We start from the raw sequence: 13304 nt of genomic DNA on the forward strand, positions 1-13304 counted from the left end.
TTTTGTTTAATTTTTTTCTTTAATGATTATTTATTTTTGAGACAGAGAGGGACAGAGCATGAACAAGGGAGGGTCAGAGAGAGAGGGAGACACAGAATCTGAAGCAGGCTCCAGGCTCTGAGATGTCAGCACAGAGCCCAACGCGGGGCTCGAACTCACAAACGGTGAGATCATGACCTGAACCGAAGTCGGTCACTCAACCGACTGAGTCACCCAGGTGCCCCTCAAGAAACATTTTTAGTGGAGTACCAAGGATTAAGACAGGATGCAATAGATAAAATAAGAAAGGCTGGGTGGGTAAGAATAAAGAAAATGCGTGTAATGTCCTGTATCTGAGAGTTCGGCAGTGAAAGTAATAACCATACATAAAGGCTAGAGGAGACAGTAAAGTCAGCTGATGATTGGCAGTCCAGTGCACATGGGATTTGATGGAGAGCGTGGAGACTGGGATACTTAAGGGAATATAGGAGAGTGGGGATGCAAGGACTTGAAAGAGACACATAAGAGCCATTTGGGATACGGAGCGACAGGTAGAAGAAGAGGCAGAGACTTCTTCATCCAAAGCTATAGGAAAGGACAGTTTGTACTCTGAATATTGCTACAGGTTTTTCCCCAAAAATGAGATCCCTCAGAAAAGAAGATGCTGTCTTATAATTGACTCATCACAGAGACTTTCATATGATGGTATGTACTTGTCAGGAAAGACACATTAGCTGGCAACATCAGGAAATTCTTGGGTTTATTGCTTATGAAGAGATAATGGAGGTCAAGGAAAAATAGAGGGAAAGGAATTTAACAGAGATTAAGTGATTATTCCTAAGAATATGACCCCTAAACTGTGGGATGGTACCTTAAATAATCCTTTTTCAAAATTACTTAAAGTACTTGACTAAGTACCAATATAGAAATGGCCATAAATATACACCTTTACAGTGAGTGAAAAAGATAGTGATTCTAATATCCTAGAAATGGGTACTTGATTTGGAGGAAAAAACAAATCTGGTAACTCAACATACACCTTTTTAAAATGGTCTGTTTTTCACATAATTTAGGCAGAAGTAAAATGGATTCACTCATGAAAATTGTAATGGAAAATTACATTTTTTGTAATTAGTGGAAAATTCTAATCCACTAATAAGTGGATTCAAAAGTTCTAATAATACTGATGTATAGGTATGGGAGATCCACGAAAAGAGTTGTGGACAGTTGCTTTATGAAATGTGAGTGAAGGGCAAATTTTCATTTTTATTACTATAATAGTAATGATAAGCCCTCAGAAGAATAGTTGAATTAATTTCACTCCTTCGTTCATGTTTTATATATGATCACTGACCTGCAGAAGAGCCCTTTCTTTTTCTATATTTGTTTCTTGTTTGTTTTCTCCATTTCCACCCTCATTTGTCTCTCAAAGTGTTTTATATGCTAGATGATTTCATAATTATTATGAGTAGGTGTGGAAATGGCATAAACAAATGAAATATTGTAACAAATCAAACATTTTTCTATTTTATCTCAAGTCTGAAAAGCTTGGATATTCAAATTGCACTCACTTTGACTCTTTATTAGCAAAATAGGCATTAGCTTTATCTCTGAGGTCCGCACATTTGTATAATTTTTAAATTAAGAAACTATGAATTAAAATGGAGTGTTTTTCTTTCTTTCTTTTTTTTAGAGAAACATATTCCAAAGAAAGTAAAAACACATAGTCCAAATTTTACATGATCAAAATATAATTGGAAGCTCAAAAGTTTTGCAACATTATAGATCTATATCCTTGTGTTTTCCCCAAACTCTATCCCTACGTCCTGCTAAATGTTTTTATTAATGTAGAAAATTAGTTCAGTCTTCTTTGAAATATATAAAGCCTTCTTTCCTGCTGCCTTTCTGGACTCTTCTATTGCAAGGTGATATTTTGGATGCTTATCTTAATAGAACCAAAAACCTTTTACATTGATCCACTCTTTGTTACTCACAGTGATGCCAAGCGCTATAGTCCAGGCAGATATTTATTATTTTATATATGAGAAGACATTAGAGTAGGTCTATTTCTCAGGGGAACAGGGGAATAAAAGTTTTCTGAATTCTAGTTCCTTGTAGAGCTCTATGTAATGAGCTCGTAGAAGACATTGCGGAGCTGCAAGTTGAAAACCCTATTTCATCAGCCATGGAGAGCTATGTGCCATTCCCCATGGAACGACTCTGCAAGGAATCCGGGCTCCTCCTCCTCCATCCGGTGCATCGCCCAGAATTGCTTTGTGGTCAGGGTCTGCAGTAAGAGGCCACGGAGAGCTGATGGCTGTGAAGCTGGGTCTCTGTTTGTCAGTGCGGAGGAAACAGCAGAATACAAATCATCAGCTTTGTTTTATGAATGTCTTTATTTACAATGCCGGAGTGGAATTTTTAAAAATGGACTGCCGTATTTGCATTGAATCTGTCACTCAAGCCCCAATGTTGATTCCTGTCCTATAAATGATCTTGCTTTCCTATTTTTTTTTCCTTTCTACAAGGTTACTGTCAATGTCAGAAGATGTAAACCTCAAACATCCATTAACACAGGGCTTGACGTGCATATTGGAAGGAAGGAGGTTTATTTAATGAAAAGGAATAATAGCATTCATTCCAACTAAGCATATTTGATTGCACGGGGAAAAGTGTATCTTCTTTGGGAGTTTTGGTTGAATTGTATCATAATATAAAATTTGCCGCTATTCCTTTATTTTTCTTTGACCGACATTTCCCAGCTTAGCTTATAGTTTATGTAACGTCGCTGTCAAATGGAGTGATGTCTTTGTTCAAAGCGTTCAGACCAACAGAAAGTGAGTGACCCTCAGGGATGGGCAGAAATCTCCCAATTTTGACAAAGATCCTTTTCTGCTTGGGAATTGTAAAGCTCAAGCTATAGACGAGGAAAATGACAGGAGGGGCTGTGTTTGGTTTCACAGAACTTAACCTATTTCAGCAAGCCTGCAATCCTGGGGAAAATAATACACGAATTTATATTTATGTCAGGCTTGCTGTTGATGGGTAAGGTTCGTATAAAGGTTACTGCTAAAGAAATGTCTATCATTCTCACTCTGCACTCTTGTGATTTCTGTTTCTTCCAAATCCTACCCTCTAGAACAATAAAATGATTTTAAAATAATAAGTAAAATATGATTTAACAGCCCATCTCCTGTCTTGTAATGATTACGCATCTCTTCTCTTGTAGCTTACAGCAGCTGGAGGACAGTTGACATTTACCATCTCATATGACTTTGAAGAAGAGGAAGAAGATACAGAACACGTTCTCCAGATTATGGTTATCTTAGAGGTAAAGTACGGAGTGGATCACTTATGTTCAACTGTTTTACATTCTTAGATTATGCCTTACCTGATTGGCTTGAGATTAATTTAATATAAAACTATAGAAAATACCGTATCCTGGGAAACGTTCTTATGCCAGCCTTATGTTTCACACTAAGATATATCTAAAAGACTGAACATATTCGTTAGGTTGCAATGATAAAGAAGACCTTTAGACCAGACCTGGAATTTAAATTAAAAGTATAACGACCATGTACCCAAGAATATAAGAATGATCAAGTGTTTATGCAAATGATGATTTACATTGTTTAATTTTTTCCATCTCCCCTTTCTTCCAAGTAGATTTTATTGTCTACTTCTTTGTTGATATTAGGCCGACACAAATGAAAAAGGAAGCTTGTTTATTTAGGTGTAGTTAAATCTTGACTTCCAAACTCCTAATTTAAGTAGGAAAGATATAGGAGAAATTACTTTCAGGATTTGGAGGGCCATAGGCAATTCTACAATGTGGGAAGCCTAAAGATATCTTAGAGGCCCTCCCCCACCCTTTCTCATACTGTTCCTTTCACATAATGCACACCCTTCCTCCAACTCTCATATAGCCTCAGAGCACACACTTGCATGTACATTTGTGGTTCCAGTGGGTTGATGTTGATTTAGCACCAGGCTTTGTTCTTCTTCTTGAACCTTTCATGCATCTGAATCAATGACAAAATTCTTCCCCTAAAATAAATATTTCCAGTATTAGAGGAAGTGATCTGGATGATATATATTATTAAATATATATGCATGTGTGTGTATCTATAAAACTAGAAGTATGTCTTGGAATTCCTTTGAGATAAAAGGGATCTTTAAATGTAAAATGTGAAGTTCTGTATTATTAATATAAATGAACTCAGTTAAGAAGGATAACCTTAAGGTCAGTCAATACATTCCCTATTATGATGCCATTATCTTACTGTGAATGCTAGACTGCAGGACTTTTCTTGTTTGTTTCTGTTTGTTTTCCCATATAGAAAAGTCCTTTAAAACCATAGCTTAATACAATACACTGTTGTAACTTTTCTTCCCTATTTTTCTATACAACCTACATTCACCATAAACTAATATATTTGAATTATGCCAATTATTATGCACTTGCATTAAATAGGTATTTGTAATCACATGGCATGCATGAGTTGCCAAGTATCTATTATTTAGTTAACGGTGGAAACAAGGTTATGTATAACAAAGCTTATGCTTAGCAATGCATCTGGTTAAGACTAATATTTAAATTGCCTTCTCTTCCTCTCGTATATACCAGAAATATACTAAACGGCAAGGAAAGCCAACCTGGAATTAAAAATCTGAGGATAATTCACAAAGTGGCAAATCCAAATATGGATACTTTTTACCCTTTTATACCTTGTTTTCACACTTTTATCCTTTTTTCTCCCCCTTTAGGGAAGTGACTTGAGGATCAGCACAGTCCAAGATGAGGTGTATCTGCAACCGTATGAAGAACACATCCATTCATTGTCACTTAAAGAAGAATTGTTTACCATACATGGCACAAATTTCCCTGTCAGTAGAAGAGAGTTTATGACAGTGCTCGCGAATGTAAAGAGAGTCCTCATACAAATCACCTACAGCCTTGGGATGGATGCCACCTTCAGGTAAACTCAAGAACTGCATCTCCCAGTGTTCACACACTTCTTTGGAGCAAGCACACGTTAGGTAGAACAGTGACTTTAAAGATATGCAGGTTTTCTGCAAATAGTAGTTAAGAATCAAGCGCTAGTTTTCTGAAAAGCGTTTCTATTAAAACTTTAAAATTTAAACACCCAAAAGAAATTTGTCTTAGCCCTTTTCTAGTATCGATGATTCCTTCATAATTCAGCTAGAACATGTGATAAAAAAGGATCCATATTCTGAAAAACTCTATACTGGAGAATAAAGTCTCATTTATGACGACTCAGACACTGGGAAACTAAAGAGGTATAATTCCAGGGTATCCATATTCGGAAAGTGGTTTGTAAACTGTTTTCTTCCATTAATTAATTAACCAGTTTCTAACTTAATAGCATGTGGTTTGTAATAAGAAACCTAAGCACCTTCATTGAAATAATCACAAGTCTCTTCATAGAAGACTATAAGGCTGTGTGTTGTAGAGGAAAGAGCATAAGCTTGGAGCCAAACTAACTAGGAATTCAGTGAGTTCAACTGCTTATTTTATGTGTGACTTTGGCAAGTGATTGGTCCTTGTGGAAACTTGCTTTCTTCAAGTATGAAGTGGAGATTATAGTGTCTACCTTTCAGGGGTCATTGTGAAAATTATATGTGGCAATTATGCAAAGCGCCTGTTACATAGAATTAGTTGTTTTCCTTTCTTTTTCTTTAAAGAGGGAATTTTTCTTTTTAGTGTTTTATTTATTTTTGAGAGGGAGGAGGGGAAGAGAGAGAGGGAAACACAGAAACCGAAGTAGGCTCCATGCTCTGAGCTGTCAGCACAGAGCCTGACAAGGGGCTAGAACTCACGAGCCATGAGATCATGACCTGAGCTGAAGTTGGATGCTTAACTGACTGAGCCACCCAGGTACCCCTAAAGACAGAACTTTTGACTAGAATCAAACCTGCTCATATCTGACTGATCATAAGCTTTCCATTTTAAAAACAGTGATATGTTTGTCCAAGAAAATTCAAACTTTAGCTGTGTCTGAATGTGCTTTCTCTCCCCCCCCCCCACTTTCCCTTTTATGCCCTAATAATAAGCACAAGGCAGCATGGTAACTTTCCCCTAATTGAGATTAAGTTAGATGAAGAAATATGACCCAAAACTTGACTCTGTGACATACTCAGTATCCAAGCATTGTCTCCAGTACTGGTTTATCTACAAGAGGTGGGGTTTTTTTTTTTGTTTGTTTGTTGTTGTTGTTGTTGCTGTTTTGTTTTTAATGCTGATGCTCCTCCACCCCCATCATTTGCTTGTGCAGCCTAGTTTGTCTTTCACTTGTACCATTTCAACTAAGTGTAATCATCATTACCATCTCCCAAAGGGGGACGCTACAGATTCATAAACAGAACCATTGTCAAACAGCGTACCTCTTTTGCATAGGCAATTCTGTTAGGAGCTGGGTTAAAATGCCATGAAGATGTGAAGCAGCACTTAGGAATTAATTATCTTTTCTCCCATTTAGTAAATAGAGATTGTCATGATGTTTAAACAGTACAGAGAGATGAGTCCTCTGGCTTTTGATATGAATGACAACCAAATTGACAAAAAGTGGCTAGGGGGTTTATTTATTTTTGTCAGCATTGCTTCTCAGACTAGTTAATCCAAAGGCATTTCCCCCTGATTTATGTCAGATAAGTTCAGTGTCTACCCGTCAAAATCATCAGTTTCTTTTGAAGCCTTCTGAACTTTTCCCATGTACGAGTGACGTGTTCACAGAGCAAGGTTATGTGAACCGACACGGGAGCTAATCCAAGTAGGTGGCTGCCTTCTGCAGCCTACATTCCCTAAAGCACTATGGTTCAAGAAGGAAAAGGCAATGGCAGATCTGAAACACCTACCCCCTTCAGGTAAGCAGAAAGTCAGCCTAAATCCTGACTCACTGAACTTGTTTTATCGTATTTATTTCTGATCTACCAGTGGATTGAGTCATATTTGCAATCGATTTCAGCTTGTCTTACACAGTACACTTCTGACTTGGTATCCGGTTTGTGTGTAAGCACAAGTAAACGGAGGCTGTCTCAACAAAAATTCATGTTTAGGTGTATTTAAGGAAGATTTACTTACGTGGTGGTTCTCAGCATGTGCACTTCATGGACTTGGCTTCCTCCAGCTCTGTGGTGAGATGGAGAGGAATAGTTGAAGGAGAACTAGCCTGCGGGTCAGGATTTTGACTTCTGTTTTCAATTCAGCTATTTAATAGTTGTAAACATAAGTGTAGCTTTGACCTCTCTGAATTTCAATCACCCTGTCTGTGAAATACGGAGAAGGACAATTGCCTTGCCAGCTTCAAAAGGTCACCGTGAGAATAGAATTAGAGGGCTGCAAAAGCATTTTGCTAATGGCAAATAGGCAGAGAAATCGGAAGCATTTCTATCCAACCTCGGTCACTGCAAGCAATAACATTTTCTACCAAGTACTATTAAGACTTTGGAGACCATCTAGGATAAAGCACATAGTGATAATTCCAAAATTGTGACAGTGTTTGCTGTCATTCTTTTCCAGAATGATGAGATGTTAATGCAATAAAATTAATTGATTTCTTTCTCATTTGCCCACATTGGTAAGATGAATATAAAAATAGAAAAATTTCAGCCTTCTTTTAGAAATGTAAGAGAAATCAACTTAACCAAATCATACATCTTTCTCCTTTAAATTCCCCAAACCCTAGTTTTAGTAGCACTCTTGATATTTAATTCAAGCAAGGAGTCTATTCAGCTTTTCTTAAACGTTTATTCAGCATAAAACTCTGCAAAAAATTGTTTTCTTTTACCTTGTAGCAGACGTTAGTATCTTTCATCAATCTCTGATCTCATCCTTTTTATTTTATTTTATTTTATTTTATTTTATTTTATTTTATTTTATTTATTTTATTTTTAATTATTTTTAAAATCCTTATTGAAGTTAGTTGACATATATTATTATTAGTTTCACTGTAAAACATAGTAATTTGACAATTATATACATTACAAAATGCTGACCTCAATATGTGTATCATCTCTCATCATACAGCTGTCACAATATTAATGAGCATATTTCTGATGCTGTACTTTCATCCCCATGACTAATTTATTTTGTAACTGGAAGTATGTACCTCTTAATTCCCTTCACTTGTTTTGCCTATCCCCTGGTCACCTCCACTCTGGGAATCACCTATTTGTCCTCTATATTTATGAGCCAGTTTCTATCTTTGCTGTTGTTTATTTGTTTGTCCATTTGCTTTATGTTACAGATTCCACGTATAAGTGAAGTTATTTGGTATTTATCGTTCTCTGTCTGACTTATTTCACTTAGCATAATACCCTCTAGGTTCTTCCATGTTATCACAAATGGCAAGATCTCATTCTTTTTTATGGCTGAGTAGTATTCCATTGTCTATATATACCATATCTTGTTTATTCATTCATCTATTGTTAGACACTAGGCTGTTTGCCTGTGTTGGCTGTTGTAAATAATGCTGTAATGAACATAGGGGTGCATATATCTTTTTGAATTAGTGTTTTTATTTTCTTTGGGGAAATACCCAGATCCAAACTTCCCCTTTTGTGATATTACATTTCCCTAACCTTTGACAATAGATGTGGTCATATGACTTGGTTTAGCCAGTAAAATGTGAATAGAAGTGATTATAATTCCCCTACATGCATGCACATGCTCTCTCTCACACACACACACACACACACACGCACGCACACACACACACACACACACACGCACGCACACACACAAGAAGCACCGAAATGCCAGCATGAGACTTTCTGGAGCTTATCTACCTACAAGAAGATACAAATAGCCTGAAACATTGCCCTCAACAGTCACCCAGACCTGTGAAGGATTTTTACATGAGTAAACATTTTGTTTTCTGTTAAGCCACTAAGAATTTGGAGTTGTTTGTTAACACAAACAACTCAGTGTAACTGAGCCCTCATCATGACTTTATCCTGATACACCCCATGTGTCTTTATTGCTTAAAAAGGAACACAGAATCATTTCAAGGCAAGACATGTTCATATGACTTTTTCAAGTAAATGTGTGTTGGGGGGATGTATCAAAAATATTACATAGAATTTATGTAATAATCTAGAAAAACCCTTATAAATAAAGGAGTATCTTGATGATTATAGTAACATTGTTGATAGATGCATACCATGCATCTATCTTTGGAAATTAATGGTACAGATAACCATGTTTTGAAGAAATTATACTGAAAAGGCCTGTAAAACTTAAAAGACTTATGCAACTCGCTAAGCATTGGGCTCTTCATAAGAGGTTTAAACCCACATATGTTTCCTCCACATTATCTTTGACTACCTGCCAAATAAATTCTGTAAATATTGGATTCATTCAGTCTGCCAGCATTTATTGCCTTTTGTGTATACCTTTCTAAGTCTCAGTTTCCTCTTCTGTGAAATGGCAGAAACACTATCTAAATTTTAAGATCGAATGCTATGTGAGAAAATGATGTACCAAAAACATTAGCCATGCTATCTAGCAATATGTTGGGAGGCAGTGTAGGGTAACAAGATAATCGTTGATTTTGGAGTCATGCTTGGGTTTGAATCTGTGCTGCACTGTTTGCGAACTGTATTATATTGGACACAGCACTTCTCTGAGTCATAGGTTCTTCATTTGTAAATGTAGACAATAACATGATTACCCATTGTGTTCACTCAGAGTTAAATGAGATGTCTGTCAAGCCCCCATTACAGTACACAGAAGATAGCAGACACTTAGTAAGTAGTAATTATTATGATGTGGTAGTTCTAGGCTAAGCAAAAAGAATGCGATAATGGATAAATGATCATTGAATTAAAAAAAGGCATAGTCGAGGATGGAAGGCAGACACATACATTTACGGTAGTGTAATAAATAATGCATTAGAAATGTGCACAGTACATACTGGTAGGTCTAAGAAGGAAGAGATAAATGATCCTATTAGCATTTAATATAATGTTTATGAATGTCTGAAATAGTATCCAATTCTTTCAGTTATTTCCCTTACTTGATGGGGGTTAAAAACGATTGATGAAAACATCTAGTTCTTTTTCAGATGAACCACTCAGACATTGCCTGGGCCACTAAATGATTCTTTGCCTTTTTAGGAGTGGAATAAAAGGTATCAGTCCCCCCTAACATGGTGGGACTTCCACAAGGTAGAGACTGCAGGAAGTTCTGAGTTTTGACAGAACAAAATAGAACAAAGCAATTGAATAGCAATAAACTCTTCATCTATGGTGGCTAATCCAAAGTAACATTGGTTTAAGTAGAATTAAATGGATGCTTTCAATAGAAAAAAAAAGATGGATAGAAAAAAATAATTATATAAAGTTTTATGATCAAAGTTCTTATTGTTTCTAAGGATAATTTATGTGTTATTGTTATTATTATTTTAGTAAAGCTTAACCTATCTAACTCTGGTAGAAATATAATGAAACAAAAGTATTGAGGACAATCTTTAAGTCTGTACCAGGATAATGTTTCTCATATGATTCTAATATTTTCAATACTAGCTTACACAATTATGTCTTTTCTCTTCATCATCTTATCTGTATTTCCAAGTGATAAAAATAAGAGGAAATAGCCAGCTAAAACATGTGATTTAGTTGACGAATCTTTGATAGTTCATGCACTTCTAAAATTTAGTACTTTATTACCACTACCTTTATATATTTAAAAGAATGCAGCCTCGTATCAAGAAAAGAAAATGCCCATATTGAAGGGAAAAAAAACCCGCAGCCTTCTTTATGAGTAATACTTAAAACCGTTAAACACATTAAAATCCCATTTACCAACAGCAGAACCTGATGAACATTGGGTCTGCTCAGTGAATGCTAATGTGGAATATTGCTGGGAAAGATTTTTGAATGTTGAAATTTCTTACAGCTCAAAATGGTTACACAGATTAAGGAAAGGAACATCTGTTGTTGTAAAGACAAATGAAATTTGGCAATTCATAGAAAATATTTTTGTTTTTGTTTTGTTATATTTTAAATTGTTCCTTAAAGTAGTCAATTACTCATTTTTCTATTTTGAAACATTCCAATACTCAATTTTATATTAAAAATCCGGGGACTGTCTACACAATTGACCAGTCTACTGTTTAGTAAATTGTGACAGTCTTTTACAGGATAACCAACTAGTATAGCAATCATGAAATCATCTAATTCTGAAAGCAAAGTGATCAGAAAGATAAGTTAATCTTGGGACAGTTCATTAAGTGCAGACAGTAAGATGTCACAATTAATTCAGATGAGTTCTGACCTCAAGTTCTAACTCTAATAGCTTTCTATTTATTTATTTATTTATTTATTTATTTATTTATTTATTTATTTATTTATGTATTTATTTATCTGATCAAACAAGTAATTTGTCTCCTGCTTATCTGACTTTATTCATCTGAATGTGGATACTAGGCTTTATTTTAGCATTTATCTGGGAGTATGTTAGTCATTGTCTAAAATATAACTATGTTCCATTCACCTGTTCATTTACCTATCCACTCATCTATTAATACATGTATGTTTGTTTATATGTAGTTTTGTATCCATTCATTCATCTATCCATCTATCCATATACCTACTATCCATCTATCCATCCATTCATCCATCCAACGAAAGTGTACTGAGCTTGTATTGAGATGATCTGGCTAGGTATATAGATGACACAACAAAGTCTTTGTTTGTGAGAAGTTGCTCATAAGCTCATGTTGACACAAGCAAGTACTGTCTTTCAAACTCTATGTTGTGATATATTCATACAATAGAATATTACTCAGTCATAACAAGGAATGATATACTGATACATGCTACAACATGGATGAACTTGGAAAACATTAAACTAAGAGAAGCCAGACACAAAAGGTCTGATTATATGATTTCATTTATGTGAAGTATCCAGAATTATCCATGATAAATCCATAGAGACAGAAAGCAGATTCATGGTTTGCCAGGGGCTAAGAGAAAGGCCAGAATAGGCAGTGACTGCTTAATGGGTACAGGGTTTTCACATGGGCTGACGATAATGCTTGGAACCAAATAAAGGTTGTAGTTGCACAACCTTGTGAATGTACTAAATGAACACGTTAAAATGGTTACTTTTATGTTATGTAAATTTCACCCCAATTTAAAAAATGAAAAAATCTCCACTTATACATCTTATACAGGTTGATTTGGTGGGGGAAAAAATGACAACTTAGAGATTTCTCTGAAAACCTCTATGTAACCTAAACATTATGAAAGAGTGATTTTTAACACTTACCAATTTAGGACCTTTTACTAGGTTGTCCAGACTGTTCTCCCAGAGAAGAAATCATTCAAGAAATGGTTGTGGATGAACTACTCTGTAGCTAAAGATAAATGGCTTGTCTTTAGAAGATGCCGGTTAGCACACAGCCTCTAAGATGATCCCACCCAATTGCTTCGGTTTTGCTTTTCAACTTTTTGGTTACGTATGAGGTCATACACATGCAAGGTACTATCAAGTGTCTAGGATTAGTAAAGTGGGAGTGAAAAAGGTTTTAATGTTGCTGTTGTTGTTGTTGTTTTAATTTTAAGCAGGCTCCATGCCCATTGTGGGACTTGAACTCAAAACTCTGAGATTAAGACCCATATGTTCTACTAACTGAGCCAGCCAGACACCCCAAAACAATAAAGATTTTAGAAATTTGTTAACTCAAAAGCTTACAATTTTCTTAAAGGGTTTACTTTTGAAGATACATTTAATGAGCCTGTTAGCTTTGTTCTTTGGATTGATTATAGCATAGATTCCCAAATCTCAGAAGCTCCTTCATGATTGTGAGTCACCAATTAAAAACCTAACACCACTCTTGTGTAAAGCAACTGGAAATGCAAGAGTTGGTTGTATCTTTATCATGGTTAAAGAATGGCATATAAGATTGTATTATAGGGCTTGTCAATCATTTTAAGAAACAGTACTTACCATAAATCAGTAGCAATCAATTAATTTTGTGCCCTGAGGATTTATTTCAAATTTGTTTTAATATATTAAAATGGTAAACAGCTAGAATTGGAGATACCAATAGTGTTTCGTATAGTCTTTTGTGGCCATTTTCTATCCTGTTTCAACAGTCAATGAGAATATGTTAATAAAATGTTTAGTATTTAATAATCAGTATGTGTTATATCAGGAACTTATATTCATTATTTCATATAATTATTTTATCAAGCTTATGATGTATGGACTCTTATGTTATCTCCATTACATAGATGACAATACTGAGGCCTAGAGAAATTAGGTAATTTTTCCTAGGATACAACACTGCTGAATGTCA

At 35.4% G+C, this 13304-nt stretch overlaps 1 protein-coding gene across 2 annotated transcripts in view; it reads left to right on the forward strand.

Moving 5' to 3' along the window:
• LAMA2 (laminin subunit alpha 2) overlaps window positions 1-13304 on the forward strand; it is a 613797-nt gene that overhangs the window by 330921 nt on the left and 269572 nt on the right. For both annotated transcript variants that reach the window (XM_078447300.2, XM_078447301.2), the window contains exons 13-14: window positions 3209-3310; window positions 4747-4958. In XM_078447300.2, coding sequence (XP_078303426.2) covers window positions 3209-3310; window positions 4747-4958 — 314 coding nt within the window. The remainder of the gene's footprint in view (window positions 1-3208; window positions 3311-4746; window positions 4959-13304) is intronic.

This window comes from Panthera onca, chromosome B2 (genome assembly GCF_046562875.1).
Source record: "Panthera onca isolate mPanOnc1 chromosome B2, mPanOnc1 haplotype 2, whole genome shotgun sequence".
Taxonomy (NCBI): domain Eukaryota; kingdom Metazoa; phylum Chordata; class Mammalia; order Carnivora; family Felidae; genus Panthera; species Panthera onca.